General features: G+C 38.9%; 1 protein-coding gene across 1 annotated transcript in view; it reads right to left on the reverse strand.

Moving 5' to 3' along the window:
* Positions 1–1752: 1752 nt before the first annotated feature.
* The window catches only part of SCCPDH (saccharopine dehydrogenase (putative)), a gene marked incomplete in the record, with an annotated part of 25387 nt that continues 10388 nt past the window's right edge, over positions 1753–16751 (reverse strand). Inside the window, 9 exon segments of the mRNA XM_034764980.1 lie at positions 1753–3826; positions 5101–5182; positions 8130–8241; positions 8683–8739; positions 8824–8943; positions 10938–11055; positions 11670–11800; positions 12325–12374; positions 13754–13883. Coding sequence (XP_034620871.1) covers positions 3721–3826; positions 5101–5182; positions 8130–8241; positions 8683–8739; positions 8824–8943; positions 10938–11055; positions 11670–11800; positions 12325–12374; positions 13754–13883 — 906 coding nt within the window.

A 16751-nucleotide genomic window follows, 5' to 3' on the forward strand; every position in this document is an offset into this window, starting at 1 on the left:
TATGAGGGTAGTTAAGCTCTGGAATAGGATTCCAAAGGAATCCCCATCATTGAAGGTTTTTAAGAACAGGTTGGACAAATGCCTGTCAGGGATGGTCTAGGTTTTCTTGATCCTGCCTCAGCACAAGGGCTGGACTTGATGACCTCTCAAGGTCCCTTCCAAACCTACATTTCTATGATGTTCATAAGAAAGGACATGCACCAGTTTCTAGTTCCAGCTCCTAGAAAGAGGCCTGTGCAGAAAAATCTCCATGTTGTGGTTTTTCTGGCTTGTTTCACTAAAGCGTCATTACATCCCCCGAGTACCCTAATTGTGGAAGAAAAATATTTCTACATGGAAAAACTCCAAAATGGGTCAGTCCCCTATTAAAAGTCAGTCTCTTTGATTGCGTGGCATAACACTGCTGTTAGACTATAGCTGATAGCCTGGAGGCTACTTGAAAACGGGCTTTTTTGCATCTTGTCTTTTATGCTGTTTCTGTAAATGGCAGCTGCTACCAACAGTGATTGCCTGGTGCTTCTAGGCTTCCCTGACCTGCTCCTCCTATCCCTCAAGGCCACAACTGCTGTTACTGCTCACTCGCCCAAGCTCCACTCAAGGGCCCACAACCCCCAGCTCCTTGACAACCACAGGTTTGTAGCTGTCTGTCTTTGCCTACAGTAATGCAGTGTGCATTCCCTCAGGCTGCTACCAATCTGCTCAGTTAACCTTGTTTGGTTGCTCCTTCTCAGTCCTTCATAACTAGTTGTGTACATCACATCTTGCCCACAACTTCAATAGCAACTATAGGGTTCTCTGTAGGTAAATGGGGGAGGGGAATATGATTTCTGTGTTATCACAAGGTTGAAGACAGAGATAGGTAGATCGCTACTTGCTCTGGCCTCTGTCTACACTGCATACCTTACAGCAGCTTAATCAAGATTCAGGGCTACTCTAGGTGTGAGTAAGGAAACCCATTTAACTTTGTTGTGACTCAGTAATTATTCATTTTACATGTACTGTACTTCAGCACAACATTAGGAATAAAACAGGGATGACCTGAAATAGGTAAGAGGGGGTTGGGGCCTTTTTTGCACATTTTTACATTAAAAAATAGACTGTTAAGGACTTTAGTTGTTGAGGATGGAAAGGTGCATCAGATTAATTTTTTTCAAATCTGAACTGAGGAAAAATCTTTGTCTTCCTCTGGTTGTAGGTCTTTAGCATTAAATAGTCATTAAGAAAAAAAATTAAACTATTGAAAGAAAAATTTCCTTTTTTTGTATTGAATGTTGTAACTTCCATCACCCATAGTGTCTTACGGGGTAGACAAGATCTGAATTTCTAATGTAAGAAATCTTTTAGACCTTTGTTATATGTTATGAAGCAAGAACACTAGACTCTAAGGACAAAACACAGGTAGCAACTACCAGCCTATTACAAGTTCAACTCCTTGCAAATCACTGTCAGTAATTTCTCTTACATTTGATCCTAATCCTCAGTGCTGTACCTGCAGAAGGAGCTGCAATTTCATTTTGTTTTTTAAATTAGTTGCTGAAATGCTGAGGCCCCATACAGACTAGGATACAGAGAGTTCAGAAGAAGTAGGCATTTTGTATAATAGGAATTAAATGTGTATTGCTATATGGAAAACTATTCTTCTTATATCCATGTACTTGCACTATAATAAAGCAAATTGTTATCACTTCTCCATTTTAAACTTCGTTCTGTAGGAACAGACATTGTAAAAAGGAGTCATTTTACCTTTTCTGCTTGTAGAATAAAAATTTATTAGGGGTAAACAGTCACAAGATCCTTGCAAAAGGTAAGCAAAACTGAAATGGTCTGTAGTACAGGCTGTTTTCAAAACCCAGTGCACAGAAGTTGTTGGGTCGTTAGTACCCAAGGAAAATATACACACCAGTCTGTACCTATTTTCACCAAATGAGTGGGATTTTTTTTTTCTATTTCTTGTAGAAACAAGTTGGTAGATTATGGATATTAAATGTATTTGTTAGGAGCCTATTTTGGCCATAAAGAAGTAGTAGAAATGCACTTGCTCTACATCACTGCTATCAATTTGTGTGTGTAAACTGATCCTTATTTGGGGGAGGAGGTGTGAAAGTAGTGCAATTTGGAGATATCTAGAGAGGTGAAAAGCATTGCATATCTTCCCCACATGACTCACTGCTGCTGATTCTAGCTTGAGGACCTGTTCTGCTCTCCTCCTTCCCTTTCCCAACTCAGCTACCTGATCTGTGCTATTTTTGTTCAACAGGCACCACCACTGCTACTATGAATCCACATCTAGTTTTCAATTTAACTGTGATTTGTCCCGTCCTTTCTGCTTTAGAGAGAATTTATTGTTCTTTCAACTTCAACTATTACCTTCTATTTTTTAGTTCCTGCTTTAATCGCCACCTTGCCACTCTAAGACATCCATAAGGAAAAGATGTATAAAATAGCATGCACACTATGTCCAATATATACTCAATTTTATTGGTCTTTTGCAGGAAGAAGATAACCTACAAATGCTACATCTTTTTACAGAGAGACAGTCACATATGTTAAAGGATTTTGGGGAGCAGCTTGAATCTAGCATATGCAGATTGAAAAATGATGTTGCTCTTATAGTTAAAAAGAAGAGAGAAAGCATGGCTTAAGTAATTCTTGAGCAACAGTGACTTAGTTACTTAATCATTGGCACACTGCAACAATTAATTATAGGTGGAGAGCCAAACCACAACCTTAAGCTAAGCTTAACTATTTATGCTTTAATTGGTACTTAGTGGAAGACCAAGCAGCTCAGCTTTCTTGTTAATTACCCAGATAACTTGTAGAGACTTCAATTTTAGAATATGTGGTAATTTTAAGTGCTGTAGGTCATATGCTGTACCATACACAAAGACAGACCAAAGCTGCTTGCTTGTCATACTAAATCTGAAACTCAACTTACAAAAGTATTTCCCTCCACATCTCTAGAATCACATGAATAAGATTTATACCATGAAGCACCTATCTTGATAGCTTCTGCACTTACATAACATGTAAGTTAATTTGTTAGCCTTGTTTGACCTGTATTAACTGTCTTTATCTTAATTGCTCCATCTACTCTTTATGTTCTTGTTTTTCAGTGTAACTCTTAGAAATAAGGAGTTGGATTTTCCTACCATAAAGCCCATTACTGAGAATTACAAGAAATTTAAGTGTCTTGTTTTTATGAGTACCAAATCATACAAAATGACCACAGTACAAATAAGTGGTCCCTTCCCCTAAATAGTCATAAGTAATAGCTTGATTAACTAAGGCACTTGTTATCCAGGCCCTTCAGTGGTAAATGGAGTTATTGACTGACAAATTGATGTTTAGAACCTGTTATGCTAGCTGAAAAGCTCTCCAACTACTGCCCCCAATCTACCATTCTGGAGTTCTAATACCTGTAACACACACACACATGCATCCCATTAACCTCTTTCAGCACATATTTATACAAGATTATAATTTTTGGCATCTAAATAGATGAAGCAGTAATTTCCTCTAATACTCCTAAAGCATGAGGTGGTGTTAATCTCTGTGCATCAGCTGGTTCACTAATGACTACACAAAATGCTATAATCCTTTTAATACCATTGTTAGCAACAATACAACTGATTTGTAAATGTTATTAGGTTTTACATCTGAATACGCTCTTGGTACATTAGTTCATGCAATTGTAGTTTTTCTTGGAATTATTTTGAAACTTCAGGCTTCTGACTTGCTAATAACAGAGAACTCAATGCCATGTTTGTTCAGCCGATCAATCAGTTTTGTTTTAGAGAAAGCAGCTCCTGGAGTATATACGCCACCTCTGTTAAATGAATTATAAAACCATTAAAAGATGTACCAGTAGTTGATCATTGTGACATTTAAAATAGGTAAAATGCATCTAATTTGAGGACTGAATTATCCCAACTACCGAAGATACAACCATTTGTCCTAACTACAGTATTGCCAATGCTTATGAATTAATTGAGACTGGATTTTTGGTGCCTGCAACAGGAGTTGATACAAGCTCATTTTGTGGATTTTACAGTCTAAGGACCCAAACCTGCCCTTACCCCCTGCCTTCATGGATGGACTGTCTCTACAGCAGAGAGGTGTCTTAAAGCAGCAGGAAAATGCTGCTGCATCAGGGGTCCTAGACCCAGCTCTTCTGCTTCTTACTGCCCCAGGACCCTCTCTCTGTGATGATGCTAATCCCTCCATGAAGGCAGGGATCACTGACCAGTTCTCTCTCACACAGCTCTACCAGCATGACCAGCCCTGAAGCATTTCAAAAGTAACTTTTATACAAAAAATGATTGTTTGATAGCTACATAAATCAGTAATTACTATATTTAAAATCTTAATGGCCCAAATAACAAAGTTAATTTTAATTATGCTTCTCTTCTGCCCTGGGTGCAGCAGTGACTTTTCTTCAACTATAGGGGAGTCGCATCTTATGTGGGGGTTAGGTGCTGAAGTCAGCGTTTAAGGGGAAAATCGCATATAGTCAAACGCTCATTAAGTGGAATGGCAGGCAGAATCGCCCGCACTACAGGTACTGTATTTAAATTATTTTTTTTGTTTGTTTGTTTTGCCAAGCGTGTATAGTTAAAAGCACCTATGATGCGACTCCACTGTACACTTCCTTTGTGCCAGCTGGAGAAGCAGCCCCAGGGCAGTAGGGGGAAAACTAAAAAGCTAATTGTCCACATAAATAATTTAGCTAAGTCTTGTCTTCTGTAATTAGATAACTGCATAAATATATATATTATCAGAATTAAAGTGATTGAGTATTTAAAAAATAATTTTAAATTAATGTGAGAATCGGTTATTACAAATAATTATGCACTGAGTTATAGAAAGCTTAGCTTGGCTTGGGGTTTTTCCAGAACTTAATAAGGTGGTTGATTTTTGTAAAGACACAGCTCACATCAATCTCTATTGAAAAAATTGGCTAACTTGATACATAAGGAGCATGCTGTATGTTTCCTGGATGTTCGTTTTCCAGCTCCATTTTAAATGCACCGAGGACCAGGGGGTTAAAAAAAGCCCCTGTCTGAGGCCACACATACAGTACATAGGAAAATAAAGACTCACTGTTTAGGAAGAGAACTTGCATCCTTTAGCAGCGCTACACCTGCCTGAACCATTGCTACTGCTGTAGCAACATAGCCAGCATCTGCAAAAAATGTGATAATGGAGTAGATAGCTATCTGTTGAGCCACCAATAAGGTGTGTGACAGCTTGCTGAGGATTGGTGTATATAATTAGATGGAATATAGAGCCAGAGGTGTTAACATAACCCAGTCACTCTTCAACATTAAACTGTGTTAAACATGGATCGGGGTTTAGTACCATGGGGGAAACATCATTTAACAAAAGGTTTAAGATGAAGGAAACAGTTAATACTTTACAATTCAAATGCTGTAAGTAAGGCTTTCATTTTAACAAAGTTCCTTTTCCCTTTAGTTGGCGAGAATCTTTAAAAGAAAAATCCTTGTTTGGCAGACAGATAGTAATAACTGATGTTTAGGGGGAGAAAAAGTTAGTTTAGAGACTTATGCTGCTGCTGTTGAAGTCAAGTCCTATTTCATCAGTGTTTGGGATTTAGCTGGAGCTGTAGAGGGGGTGGATGTCCCTGAAGTCCCAGAACACTGTGAGAGGTGGCAGCCATGTGGTGAGGTTTGCTCTTAGCCAATCTGTCTTTCTTTAAAGACTCACAAAGGGAATGGCCTGATCTTAACACAGTCCTTGCATTATAGCAGTAGATCCTTTTGTTTGTACTAATTCCATCTGTCTCCCTTTTGCAACTTTTCCTATCAACATTTATTACTGTAAATTATTTTGACACTTATGGGCTTTCACATACATTTTACAGCTGAGCTTCCAATTATTTTTGTAATAATTGGGCCTACAATTTTACCCTATCACTAAGACTGAAATCTAGGCCGCTGATTTTGACTGTCTTGACTATGGACCAATAGTCTCCTTCTTGCAGGCCCCACATAGAGAATAAGCATGACTGGTAGATCTGGAGCTTCCCAGGATGAGCACATGGCACATATTTAAGAGGAAGGGCTTCACCACCACCACCGTGCGCAATAAGGACTTGCAGGAAAGAGATGACAACACACACACAGAGAAAAGGTGAGATGTGACTCAGGGAAAGTACATCTCAGTTCTTTACAAAGATCTGTAACTCTTGGCTGCAAAGAAATTGCTTGACTAAACCTGTGTTCCTTGCTTTCCTCCCAGGTTGTCCCCAAAGAAGTTAAACTAGAAGCCCAGAGTGACCATAGGCCAGCTGGGCATTCTGAGGCACTGGTTTCATAGTCTAGGACAGCTGGGCCCTGGTGTCCACATCCCAATTAAGGGCATCAGCCAAGATGTCTGTACCTAGGAATGAGCCCTACACTCCCTTACTGTCAACTTAGAAGCACATGGGCCCCAGCACTTGGGTCCAATTACAACAGACTGGTGACTATACAGTAAGGCATGAGGCCACTTTGTAACAATCACAAAAGTATCATGAAAGTACTCTCTTCACATCACTTCTAGCTTATTCCATCTAGGAAGTGAGACTAATATCAGAAACTGAATAAATTTACATAAGGTATATTTGTAGGCCTAATTACTACAATAGTACTACTTAATGGTGAGCTCAACTGTGACATATGAGTAAAAGTTCATAAAATGTCACTAAGCTATAAACAACATATATTGATGGGAAAAGATGCAAAAAGGCAACAGACTGAATTAATACAAACAAAAAGGCCTACTGATCTAACTCAAGGATGGTGTTAATATCATGCGGGGTGAACATCAGAAGGGTGGGACTGAAAATCAACATTTATTGTATGGGAAGTAGGCCTAACTAGTGGACAATATGAGGGGATGGGTTATTCCACCCATCACTCCTTTTTTGGAGGCGAAGGGGAAATCAAGAAGCAGCTGTCTGGCAACAACAGCTGCAGAGAGACTTACCATCATGGCTTCCACCCCCACTGTCTCATAAGTAACACCACTAGGCCTTCATCTTCCTGCTCCAGAGAGGGAGCCAGATAACACCACCTCCACCTGCTTCCTCAATCCATCCACCACCTGGGATAAAAGACTTTTACAAAAACTTTCCCTTCTTGTCTATCCTGAATCTGGTATAGACCATATTTTGCAGCACTGCTGTAAGATTGTAACCAAGAGGCAGTTAAAACCTGTACAAGTTTGCCAGGTCTCCGAGTGGCTGATAAAACTATGTGCAATAGTGTTTTTCCAATAGTGAGGATGGAAGTGAGTCAACACCAGAGAAGCTGCATATTTTGTTTCCCCTTTTGTGTGTGTGTTTTTTTTTTTTTTAGGAAATGGGATTGGATTTAAGGACAGCAACAGGTCCAGCCCAATTAACTCCCCAAGACAGTTATTACTACTTAAACACTGTCAACCGTAGATGTGGGAGTCCTTTTTAAAAAAAAAAATTCAGCTAGAGGGAAAGGAAGCAAGGCATGTTGCTAAAATAAAAGTGTTAACTCTTTTTTTCTTTCTTTCCTATACTTTAGAAATATTTTTAAATCCTTTATTAATGATGTGTTTGCCATGATGCTAAGCAGGTTAAGGTCTCTCTATACCAAACCCTCAACCTTGTTTAACATTAGACATTGACAGGGTCATATAACACCTTTGTGCCCATTATATTCCATCAAAATTAATAATGCTACACAAGCACTCTGGCACTCTTCCCAAAAATCATGCAAAAGTAGTTTGGTAGTAGCAATGGCTGTGTTTAGCCTTGGAATAACAGCAGAGTGAAATGCACTTAATGTTGAAATTCCAGGTTGCTACATGAAATGGAAGTCCTCCATAAGTTAAGGCAGTAAGCTAATTTTTTTTTAATTGTAGTAGTGTTATTTACATCTATTGGTTTAATTTCTTGCTTATGTAACACCCACAAGCAGATTTCCTTCCAACATCACTGCTTCTTTATAATAGCTGGCAACTACACAATGGCTTCCAGCTATATTCAAATACTCTTTACAATGCTAAAAATAATGGTCAGTAGAAGAGGGGTACATGACAAACAGCTGACCTTGAATTTTTAAGATGACCATAATAAAACATTCTGGCTTCCTTACCTGGTCCTTTCACTTGGGTGCAGATTTTTACATTTGGTTTGCCCTGTTGTGGATCTTGGCCCTCGCAGTATCCCTCACCAAAAAATGTCATTGTAAAGGATGATCCATCTATCTGTAATGCAGAAGACAAGAAGTACATTCATTTACAGAGTATCCATTTCTTTGTGTAATACAACAATTTGTATCTAGCAAGTGTACTTCACTTTTTATACCTTTGCATAACACTATATATTGCACCAAGAACTTTTCTAGTCTCTCAGCCCAGATTAACTGACTTGGGCTGCAGGGTTAAAAATAGCAGTGTAGATATTTGGGCTCTAAAACCCTCCTTTCAGGATTTAAGAGCCTAGGCTCCAGCCCGAATGTCTACACTGCAATTTTTAGCCCCAAGAGCTCAAGTCAGTTAACTCAGGCACTGAGTTTCTACCATGGGTTTTTTATTGCAGTGTAGACACACCCTTAAGTGGCAGACTCTAGACTTTTGCACTGTAATTTGCATAATAAAAGCAAACACTAAAATGCTGTATAATTGTGGATGAAAGAATTAAATTACCTGCTTTTGTGTTGGTCCTTTCTTTGTAAAATGTCCACCAGAGAAAAGTTCTGGGTACTGCAAAAGAAAACCCAAAACTAAATTAGAAGAAGCAACAGGCCAGCATGTCTGAAATGTTAAAAAATGAAAAACAATACTTACTTTTGTCAGGAGATTTCTTCCAAAGCTAAACTTCACAAGAAGAAAAAATAGAAGGCCAGCAAACATCAGCTTAATAACAGATGCAATACCACCCACCGTTGCATAAGCTGCGTACTGCACCTAGTACAGGAACACAAAAAGATAAGTTTTCAGTAAAAGAGGAAAAAACTATTCCACTGTGCTGATGTCAAAAGATATTCCACAGCAGAAAGATTCTGAAGAACCTTTAAACAACTTTTAGGACTGGTCTACACTACAAAGTTAGGTCACTTAAGTACTGCACATCAACCAAGGCTGTGAAAAATTTCACCCGTTATGCAACATAATGAAGCTTCCTTAAGACACTGCTAGGTCAATAGAAAAATGTTTCCACTGACCTAACTACTGCTTCTCGGAGATGTGGATTTAGTACAGCAACAGAAGACCCCATTCTATCGCTGTATAAAGTATCTACACTGGAAATGCTGCAGTTCAGTGTCCGATATACACATACACTCAATTCCAACCATCTTTGACTAATGCTGCATTTTCAGTATTCACAGTGAGTAGAAAAAATAAGGGGAGAATATAATTTTGTGGTGAAAGCTGTAGAGAGGGGATATGGTAAACAAGAGAACAGTGCAAAACAGATCGTAAGCCAGACACATTACTTTTCTTCCTCCTTTAAAACTACATTTCCCATTTTTATTTTGCCTCAACACAAACAAAACTAACTTTGTTTTAAATGATTCAAGAGACTGCTGGTACTCATCTCCTGCTGGGAAAATGTGTAAAAGCTCAGCACCCGCACATTGTGAACATAGAGCATTTCTCACCTTGATGCTGCCCTCAATCTGCACACCCAAATCCCACAGACATCAATAAAAATATCAGGTGCAGATCGAGGGTGGCATTACCCCTTGATCACAATCTACTTGCTATGCCCTACACAGACCTGACAGTTTGGGGGCTGGGGAGTGGGGAATGAAATAATAGTATTCCTTAATGCACACAGGAAACCATTAGAAGATGTTAAACTAGAAAAGGCTATTTTTAAGTGTTTGATGCTGTAAGTAAGGTTGAAATAATGAAGGCCAATGCATAATATGGATCAGTATCTTATCATAACATATGTTTAAAATGGTGCAGAATCACATGGAATGAGCTAGAGTCAAAATTTGTTATATTTTATGTTTGTAATAATGGGCCAACCGCCTAAACCTCTGGGTATAAATTACATCATAATTAGAATGAAAATTATTAACTATATATACTTCCAACACTTGACTGTGTCCAAAAAAACAACAGAAATAAACATAAAATTGCCCCAATACTTCTCTAAAGAGCATAAACAATATTCTAACTCAACTGCTTCACCCAGTCTTATAAATGAAACACTCCTCAGCCTTCCTCCAGCAAAAACCTGAAGTAGATGATGAACATTACCCTACTTTCCAAAGTGAGCAAACACCTACTCTGATGAACTGACAAGAGAGGCAAGTTCCAGGGTCAAGAACTTCTAATGAGAAAACTCTTCCCACAAAGTTTGAGTCTAAGAACTTGTTCATCTCTCTCTCTCTCTCATCTGTATGGAAGGTATATAAAGAGAAGCATTCTTAGATAGCCATGGTGCAGACCCTATAGGGATTTATAGATTAACTGGATGTTAAACTGCGCTCAAAAGCAAAGAGGAGGCCATTTTATGTACTGTACAACATGGCTCACAAGACTAAGATGACAAGCTGCATCGAGTGTGTTAAGTAGTTTAGCCTAGAGTTGACAAGATTCATGAAGCAAAGGTATTAGATCCACACCTGAAAGATAGTACCCTGCTAGCAAAGCACAGGGTAGGGAGGGGTTAAAAAAAAAAAAAAAAAAACACCAAACTAGGACACCACTGCCAGCTGAGATTCTAGGAGCAAGTGAGTCTCCCACAAGAACCCCCAACTATTAAGGTCTTTGACTGACGCTCAGTAATGGAAAAGACAATGTGTTTGTCCCTTCTCTAGCAACTCTAAATCTGTAGCCAGTCTAGTCTGAAGATAGTTGATTTGAAGAAAAAAGGAAGAGATGCCACTGAAAGTGCTACAAAGAACAACAGAAGACTGATTTTATAAACATAAAAGCAAACTTACAGGTGTTTCTTTCAAATCTGTGTGCAAGTACCGTTGAGTTCGTTTTACAACAGAGACGTCTGATCCCATGAATGGAATGGAGTACTCTTTGAATTCCTGACTGTAAAACACTAGTCCTCTGAAAGCAAAAGAAACATTCATTAATATTTTCCTTCACTTACAGTAATGTCACCTGTATAGCTATTCTTTTCAAAACTTAGCAAGTTGTTACAATTATAAGTCAGTTTTACAACTTGGACAAAAATAGAGCTTTTTTTGTAAGCATTTTTACCCCATACTCTCTCTTTCCTTTGGATTTAATAAATAATCCAGAAACCTGAGCCAAATTTATCCCTACCACAAACCAAAGTCATTTGTATTACCGAGGGATGAATTTGACTTACTGCCTGTACAACATTTTGTCCTTCCATAACAGTAAGAGCTTTTTAAATGTAATTGTTTAAGTCAGTAAATCTAGGATCAAAGAGTGCTCCTAACAGTTTCTCTAATAAAGCTTTCAGTACAGGTGATGTTACAAAAAGCCAATCAGTTTTGATGCATTTTTCCCCTCACTGTACCTTATCTTGAAATATCAGATACATTAAGCCTTTATTTAAACAAGTTATTCGTCCAATTATACCAGACAGGAAACATTCCTTCTTTTAGAAATGTATATTAAAATATAATTATATAAAGCTGTAGGGGAAAGATTAAAAAACAAAACAAAATTCTGGTTTTAAAAGTTTCTCTTACCTTCTTTTTAGTTTTGCACCAATGATTGGGAGAGGTTTGTGTCCTATCTGCTTTCGAAGCGTCCTCAAATTGCCTTGATCTGCAAGGCCATGAATAGCTGACTTCCAGGTTCCATCATGGATACTGTAACCCTAGTGAAATACCATGAAACTGTAACTACTCCAGTATCTAAAATCCTGACCTAATGTTTAATCCAGCCTGGGGAAACTCTTTCCTTATTACGACTTTTAACATTTCTCATACTATGTCTACATGCACGACCAGCTGCATTAAAAAAATATACTGGCACTGGCCTACTGACAGCAGCTCAGGTTGTTATGTTTTAATGTATTTTGCACGTTTTCCCCGCCAACTCTTTACAAATGAGCCTTGCTATGATAAATGTTTTTAATCAAAAGACTAGTTATCAGTTACATCAAGACAAATAAAATTATTTTTCATCACCACCACAAAGGGCTGGCATCTAGCTTGTTCCTTGGTCCGATATAGCTTCCTGGCAGTTTTGCAAAGCTGCTACAAAGGATATGATATTTTGATTATGGGTAAAAAATATGTATTTGGTTAGCTGCTGTCTCACAAGCTTTGTAATGTTCATATTATGTATGCTTGTGGCTAATAAGCATGCAATTTTAGAAGACAATATAAACAAACTAACCTCAGGTCCAGATTTCACTGTCAGGAAACTTTCAACTGCAGTTAAGGTACCTTTAATGGGGGAAAAAACTGTTAAAAAGTAGTTCATAACATATGCAGTCATACAGCAGTGAACTAGACAGTAGTTCACCCACTGAGGGACACATCCCGACAGACTGTCAGAGGACTGACATCACTAGCAGAGGAGGAAGAGTAAAGTAAAACTCCAGTATTGAAGTACTTTATCTCCAAGGAAAATAAACGAAGATTGTAAGCCAAGGCTATTTTACTCACATTGAGTACCATAGGCAAAGTGCTTTTATCAAAGTATATGGTGGTATCCTCACTTACTAGCTGCCATCCTTGTTTTATATAAAGAAAGGACAGCTCAGTGATTAAAGAAAAAAGGGAAAAGATAACATCAGGGCCCAAAGCATTTTTCGCCTTTGCTTTGACATTAAGCATTATGTAGGCTATTGAAATTTAGAGATGAAGTCACAAAATTTGGTAGCCCTTTTGAGTGCCATACAATAAATCAACTTGTTCCACTGCATTTAACTTATTGTATATATTTTACATTTTGCTAGGTAATGAACAGCAAAACAAATTCTCTCTCCCAAATCTTAGTTTACTGTCTGCTATATCTTAAAGCCAAGATACCACCTTTTAAAAATTTATAAAAAGATAATTAGTGTGGGATCACTCATGTGAGTAATTGTGTTGACACTTTAAAGGAAGGTCACAATGAAAGGTATTCAGTATACTAAATGCAATTCTACTGGACACAGAATCCATAACTGAGAGTGGGGTCAAGTTACAGCTGAAATGAGTTTAATCATTTCAGTCTAGCTTCTACACATCTGTCCTTCTTAAAGACAAAATAGTGACAATAGGACACTGACAGAAAGACAGAGTATATTATGGCTCCAACATCTACTACTGTCTCTCTGATAAGCAATAAATAAGGCTATGATTATTTCACAGAGATCACGGAATCCATGACTTCCAGAGACCTCCATGACATTTTCTGCCCTGGGGCTGGAACTGTCAGCAGGCAACCCCACAGCTCTCAGCTGCTGCTGGCGGGCCCCCAGCAGCTCCTAATGGCCAGGCAACAAGGGGACCCCGGAGTTCCCAGCCCCAGTAAGCGGCGGGGGGACACCCCCTCGCAGCTGCCCAGATGCTGCGAGGGGGGCGCAAGGGGACACCAGAGCTCCCAGCCACTGTGGGTTATGGACCCCGTCTCCCTCCCCATTTTGTCAGGGGTATTTTTAGTAAAAAAAAAAAAAAAAAAATCACAGACAGGTCAGAGGCTTCCGTGAATTTTTGTTTATTGCCCATGATTTTTACTAAAAATATCCGTGACAAAATCTGAGCCTTAGCAATAAGCACACTACAAACAAACCAGGATCAAGGATTGTGAATCTCAGCCCCACACTTAGATAAATCACCTTTCAAATTGTCTCTGGTGTATAACACTCCCATATCTGCTGGAATAGAGTCAAAGCCACTGCTTCCAACGACATATACCCCCTTTTCTGCAGCTTTATCATTATATTTCAGATACATTCCTTCCAGAAACTGAAAAATATGAAATACAAAAATTTTAAAATGAATAATCCTGAACTGTGGTTTAATCTGAATATCAAGGAAACATGCTAAATTAACTAATTCTAACTTTAACCATAACACAGAGGGAACCTCCTCCTTTTCAGGTTCATTTAGAAAGGAGCCTTACGTCACCATGTGCAGACACTGCTGCTGAAAAACTTCCGGCACATAGCACACATGTGCATCCACATTTGGAATACATATAGAGACCATCACTTCAAGTACAGTTTATATTCTAAATAAAATAAAAAACTATTTATTCATAAAACTCCACATCATACACATATTGTCTATAACACAAGTCTTATTGGGTGGTAACAGTATAGCAGTAGACCACAAATGTATCTATTTACAGTATTCAATGTTCTTTAGTCATAACATATTCACAGTATCTTTGTGTAAAGTGTAAGACAGTCAAGATATGTATCTTAGACATTGAAAACGAATAGCTCAACTGAAAAGCCACTCACACAAACATTTGAAATATTTTAAATCCGGTGTTTCAGTGAAAGTTATCTTTGTTCTCTTTCCTGTGGAAGATACAGTGTTACATTCTGGCCACCCTATAAAGCCAGTGATTAATTCTGCATAATTATGCTTCCCTCTTTTTCCTTTACACCAATACCCTACAGAAAATTATGAGCCATCAAGAACTAATATCACTAACCAACAGAACATTCTATACTTTTGAATTATAGAATCATAGGACTGGAAGGGGCCTTGAGAGGTCTTCTAATCCAATCTCCTGACCCAAGGCAGGACTAAATATTACACTGCTCTACAGCCAAAATGCTTCTGAAATAAATGTAGTCAAACTTTACTAATTCTGGGTCACTGAGAATGAAAATGATGCTTAAAAATTGTTGATTGGCTCTAGTTTTCAAGATATGCTATTGGGTCAGTATATACGACCCTTGACTCGGGAATGGCGGAGGATACGTGAGTTATAAAGGGAAGGGATCTCAATTTAAACCAGATATGACTAAAATACATCTTTGACTGGATCTATGAATAAATCTATGACTGGGTTTGGACAATACTGGCTTTTTAGGCAAAACAATGAATGATGCAATCTGAAGCTTGGTATTGCGTCATACATGATATGAATTGCATCATGTTATTCCTAGTAGTCATGGATCTTGCAATCATAACAAAGCTTACATCACTCTGCTGAACAAATTGCCCTACATCAGCTCTAGAAATCATACAGTGTCGTGCTGTCTTATTTGTCAGTGTTTGATTTTGCAAAGGGACACATTTCTGTTTAGCCGAAGTGAGCAGAGATGCCTCCTACTTGTGTGAACAGTGCAGATAACTTCTGCTATGTTTGTGGTGAAGTGACTTTTGCATCACAAAAGCGCAGTATAACCACTATGGTTAAGAAAGCCTATCTCCAATTTTGCAGCCAAAATAAAGGTGATCAGGACAAGAGGTGGGCCCCACACATATGCTGCAACACTTGTGCAACAAATCTTCGCCAGTGGTTGAACAGGAAAAGGAAATCTATGCCTTTTGCAGTGCCAATGATTTGGAGAGAGCCAATAGATCATACCAGCAATTGTTACTTCTGCATGGTGCCTCCAGTTGGGAAAGGTGTGTCAAAGAAGAAAAAGTGGACTGTGCATTATCCAAACATTCCATCAGCTATATGCCCAGTACCCCACGGAGAAGGACTGCCGGTTCCTGATGCACCAGAATCATTCTCACTTGAGTCAGACAAGGAAGAGGAAGAGGATGAAACCTCTGGTCCTGAACCATCAATGTCACAGGACCCACATTTTCTCCCATCCTCCTCCTCTGAACCACACCTCATAACACAAGGTGAACTGAATGACCTTGTCAGGGATTTGGAACTACCCAAGAGTAAGGCAGAGCTGTTGGGCTCCAGACTACAGCAGTGGAATCTCCTGGCAGGTGATGTTAGGGTTTCCATGTTCTGTGACAGTCAAAAGGATCTTGTCCCATTCTTCTTCATGGAAGGTGATCTTGTAGCCTGCAACAAGATCGATGGTGTGATGGCAGCCCTCAACATCGTTCACGATCCAGATGAGTGGAGACTGTTCATTGATTCATCGAAGACGAGTCTTAAAGCTGTTGTACTGCATAATCTGCGAATGGGATAGTCGTGCAAGAGATTCCCTCTGCATCAAGAAAGATTGGCCACTCCGACAGTCATTGGAGCCTGGGAGGAAAAGTGTTCAGCATCCACCACTTGTTGAATCAAGGAAGATTTTGTTACCACCCTTACACATCAAGCTGGGTCTGATGAAGAACTTTGTCAAGGCCATTGACAAAACACAAGCAGCTTTCAAGTACCTCCGTGGAAAATTTCCAAGGTTAAGTGAAGCTAAGATAAAGGAAGGTATCTTTGTTGGTCCTCACATTCATGAACTTTGAGATGATGCATTTGACCATGCACTGCGTGGCAAGGAAAAGACGGCATGGAAAGCCTTCCAGTTAGTGGCAATAAATTTTCTCGGAAACAACAAGGCAGACAACTACAGGTTGTTGGTGGAAAACCTCCTCAAGGCATACAAAAGCCTTGGTTGCAACATGTCACTAAAGATACATTTTTTGTACTCTCCTCCAGATTTTTTTCCACCGAACTGCGGAGCAGTGAGCGACGAGCATGGCGAGCGATTTCACCAGGACATTGCAACAATGGAGAAACGCTATCAGGGCAAATGGAGCCCATCAATGCTTGCAGACTATTGCTGGACAGTGACGAGATGCTCCATTTAATGAATACAAGAGACAAGCCAAGAAGCGCTAAGTAGACACTGAATAGGACTAAACTATGTACATAATAGTTTTTTGCCTTTTGTTTCATAATAAATT

The sequence above is a fragment of the Trachemys scripta genome, chromosome 3 (genome assembly GCF_013100865.1).
Source record: "Trachemys scripta elegans isolate TJP31775 chromosome 3, CAS_Tse_1.0, whole genome shotgun sequence".
Classification (NCBI taxonomy): Eukaryota; Metazoa; Chordata; order Testudines; family Emydidae; genus Trachemys; species Trachemys scripta.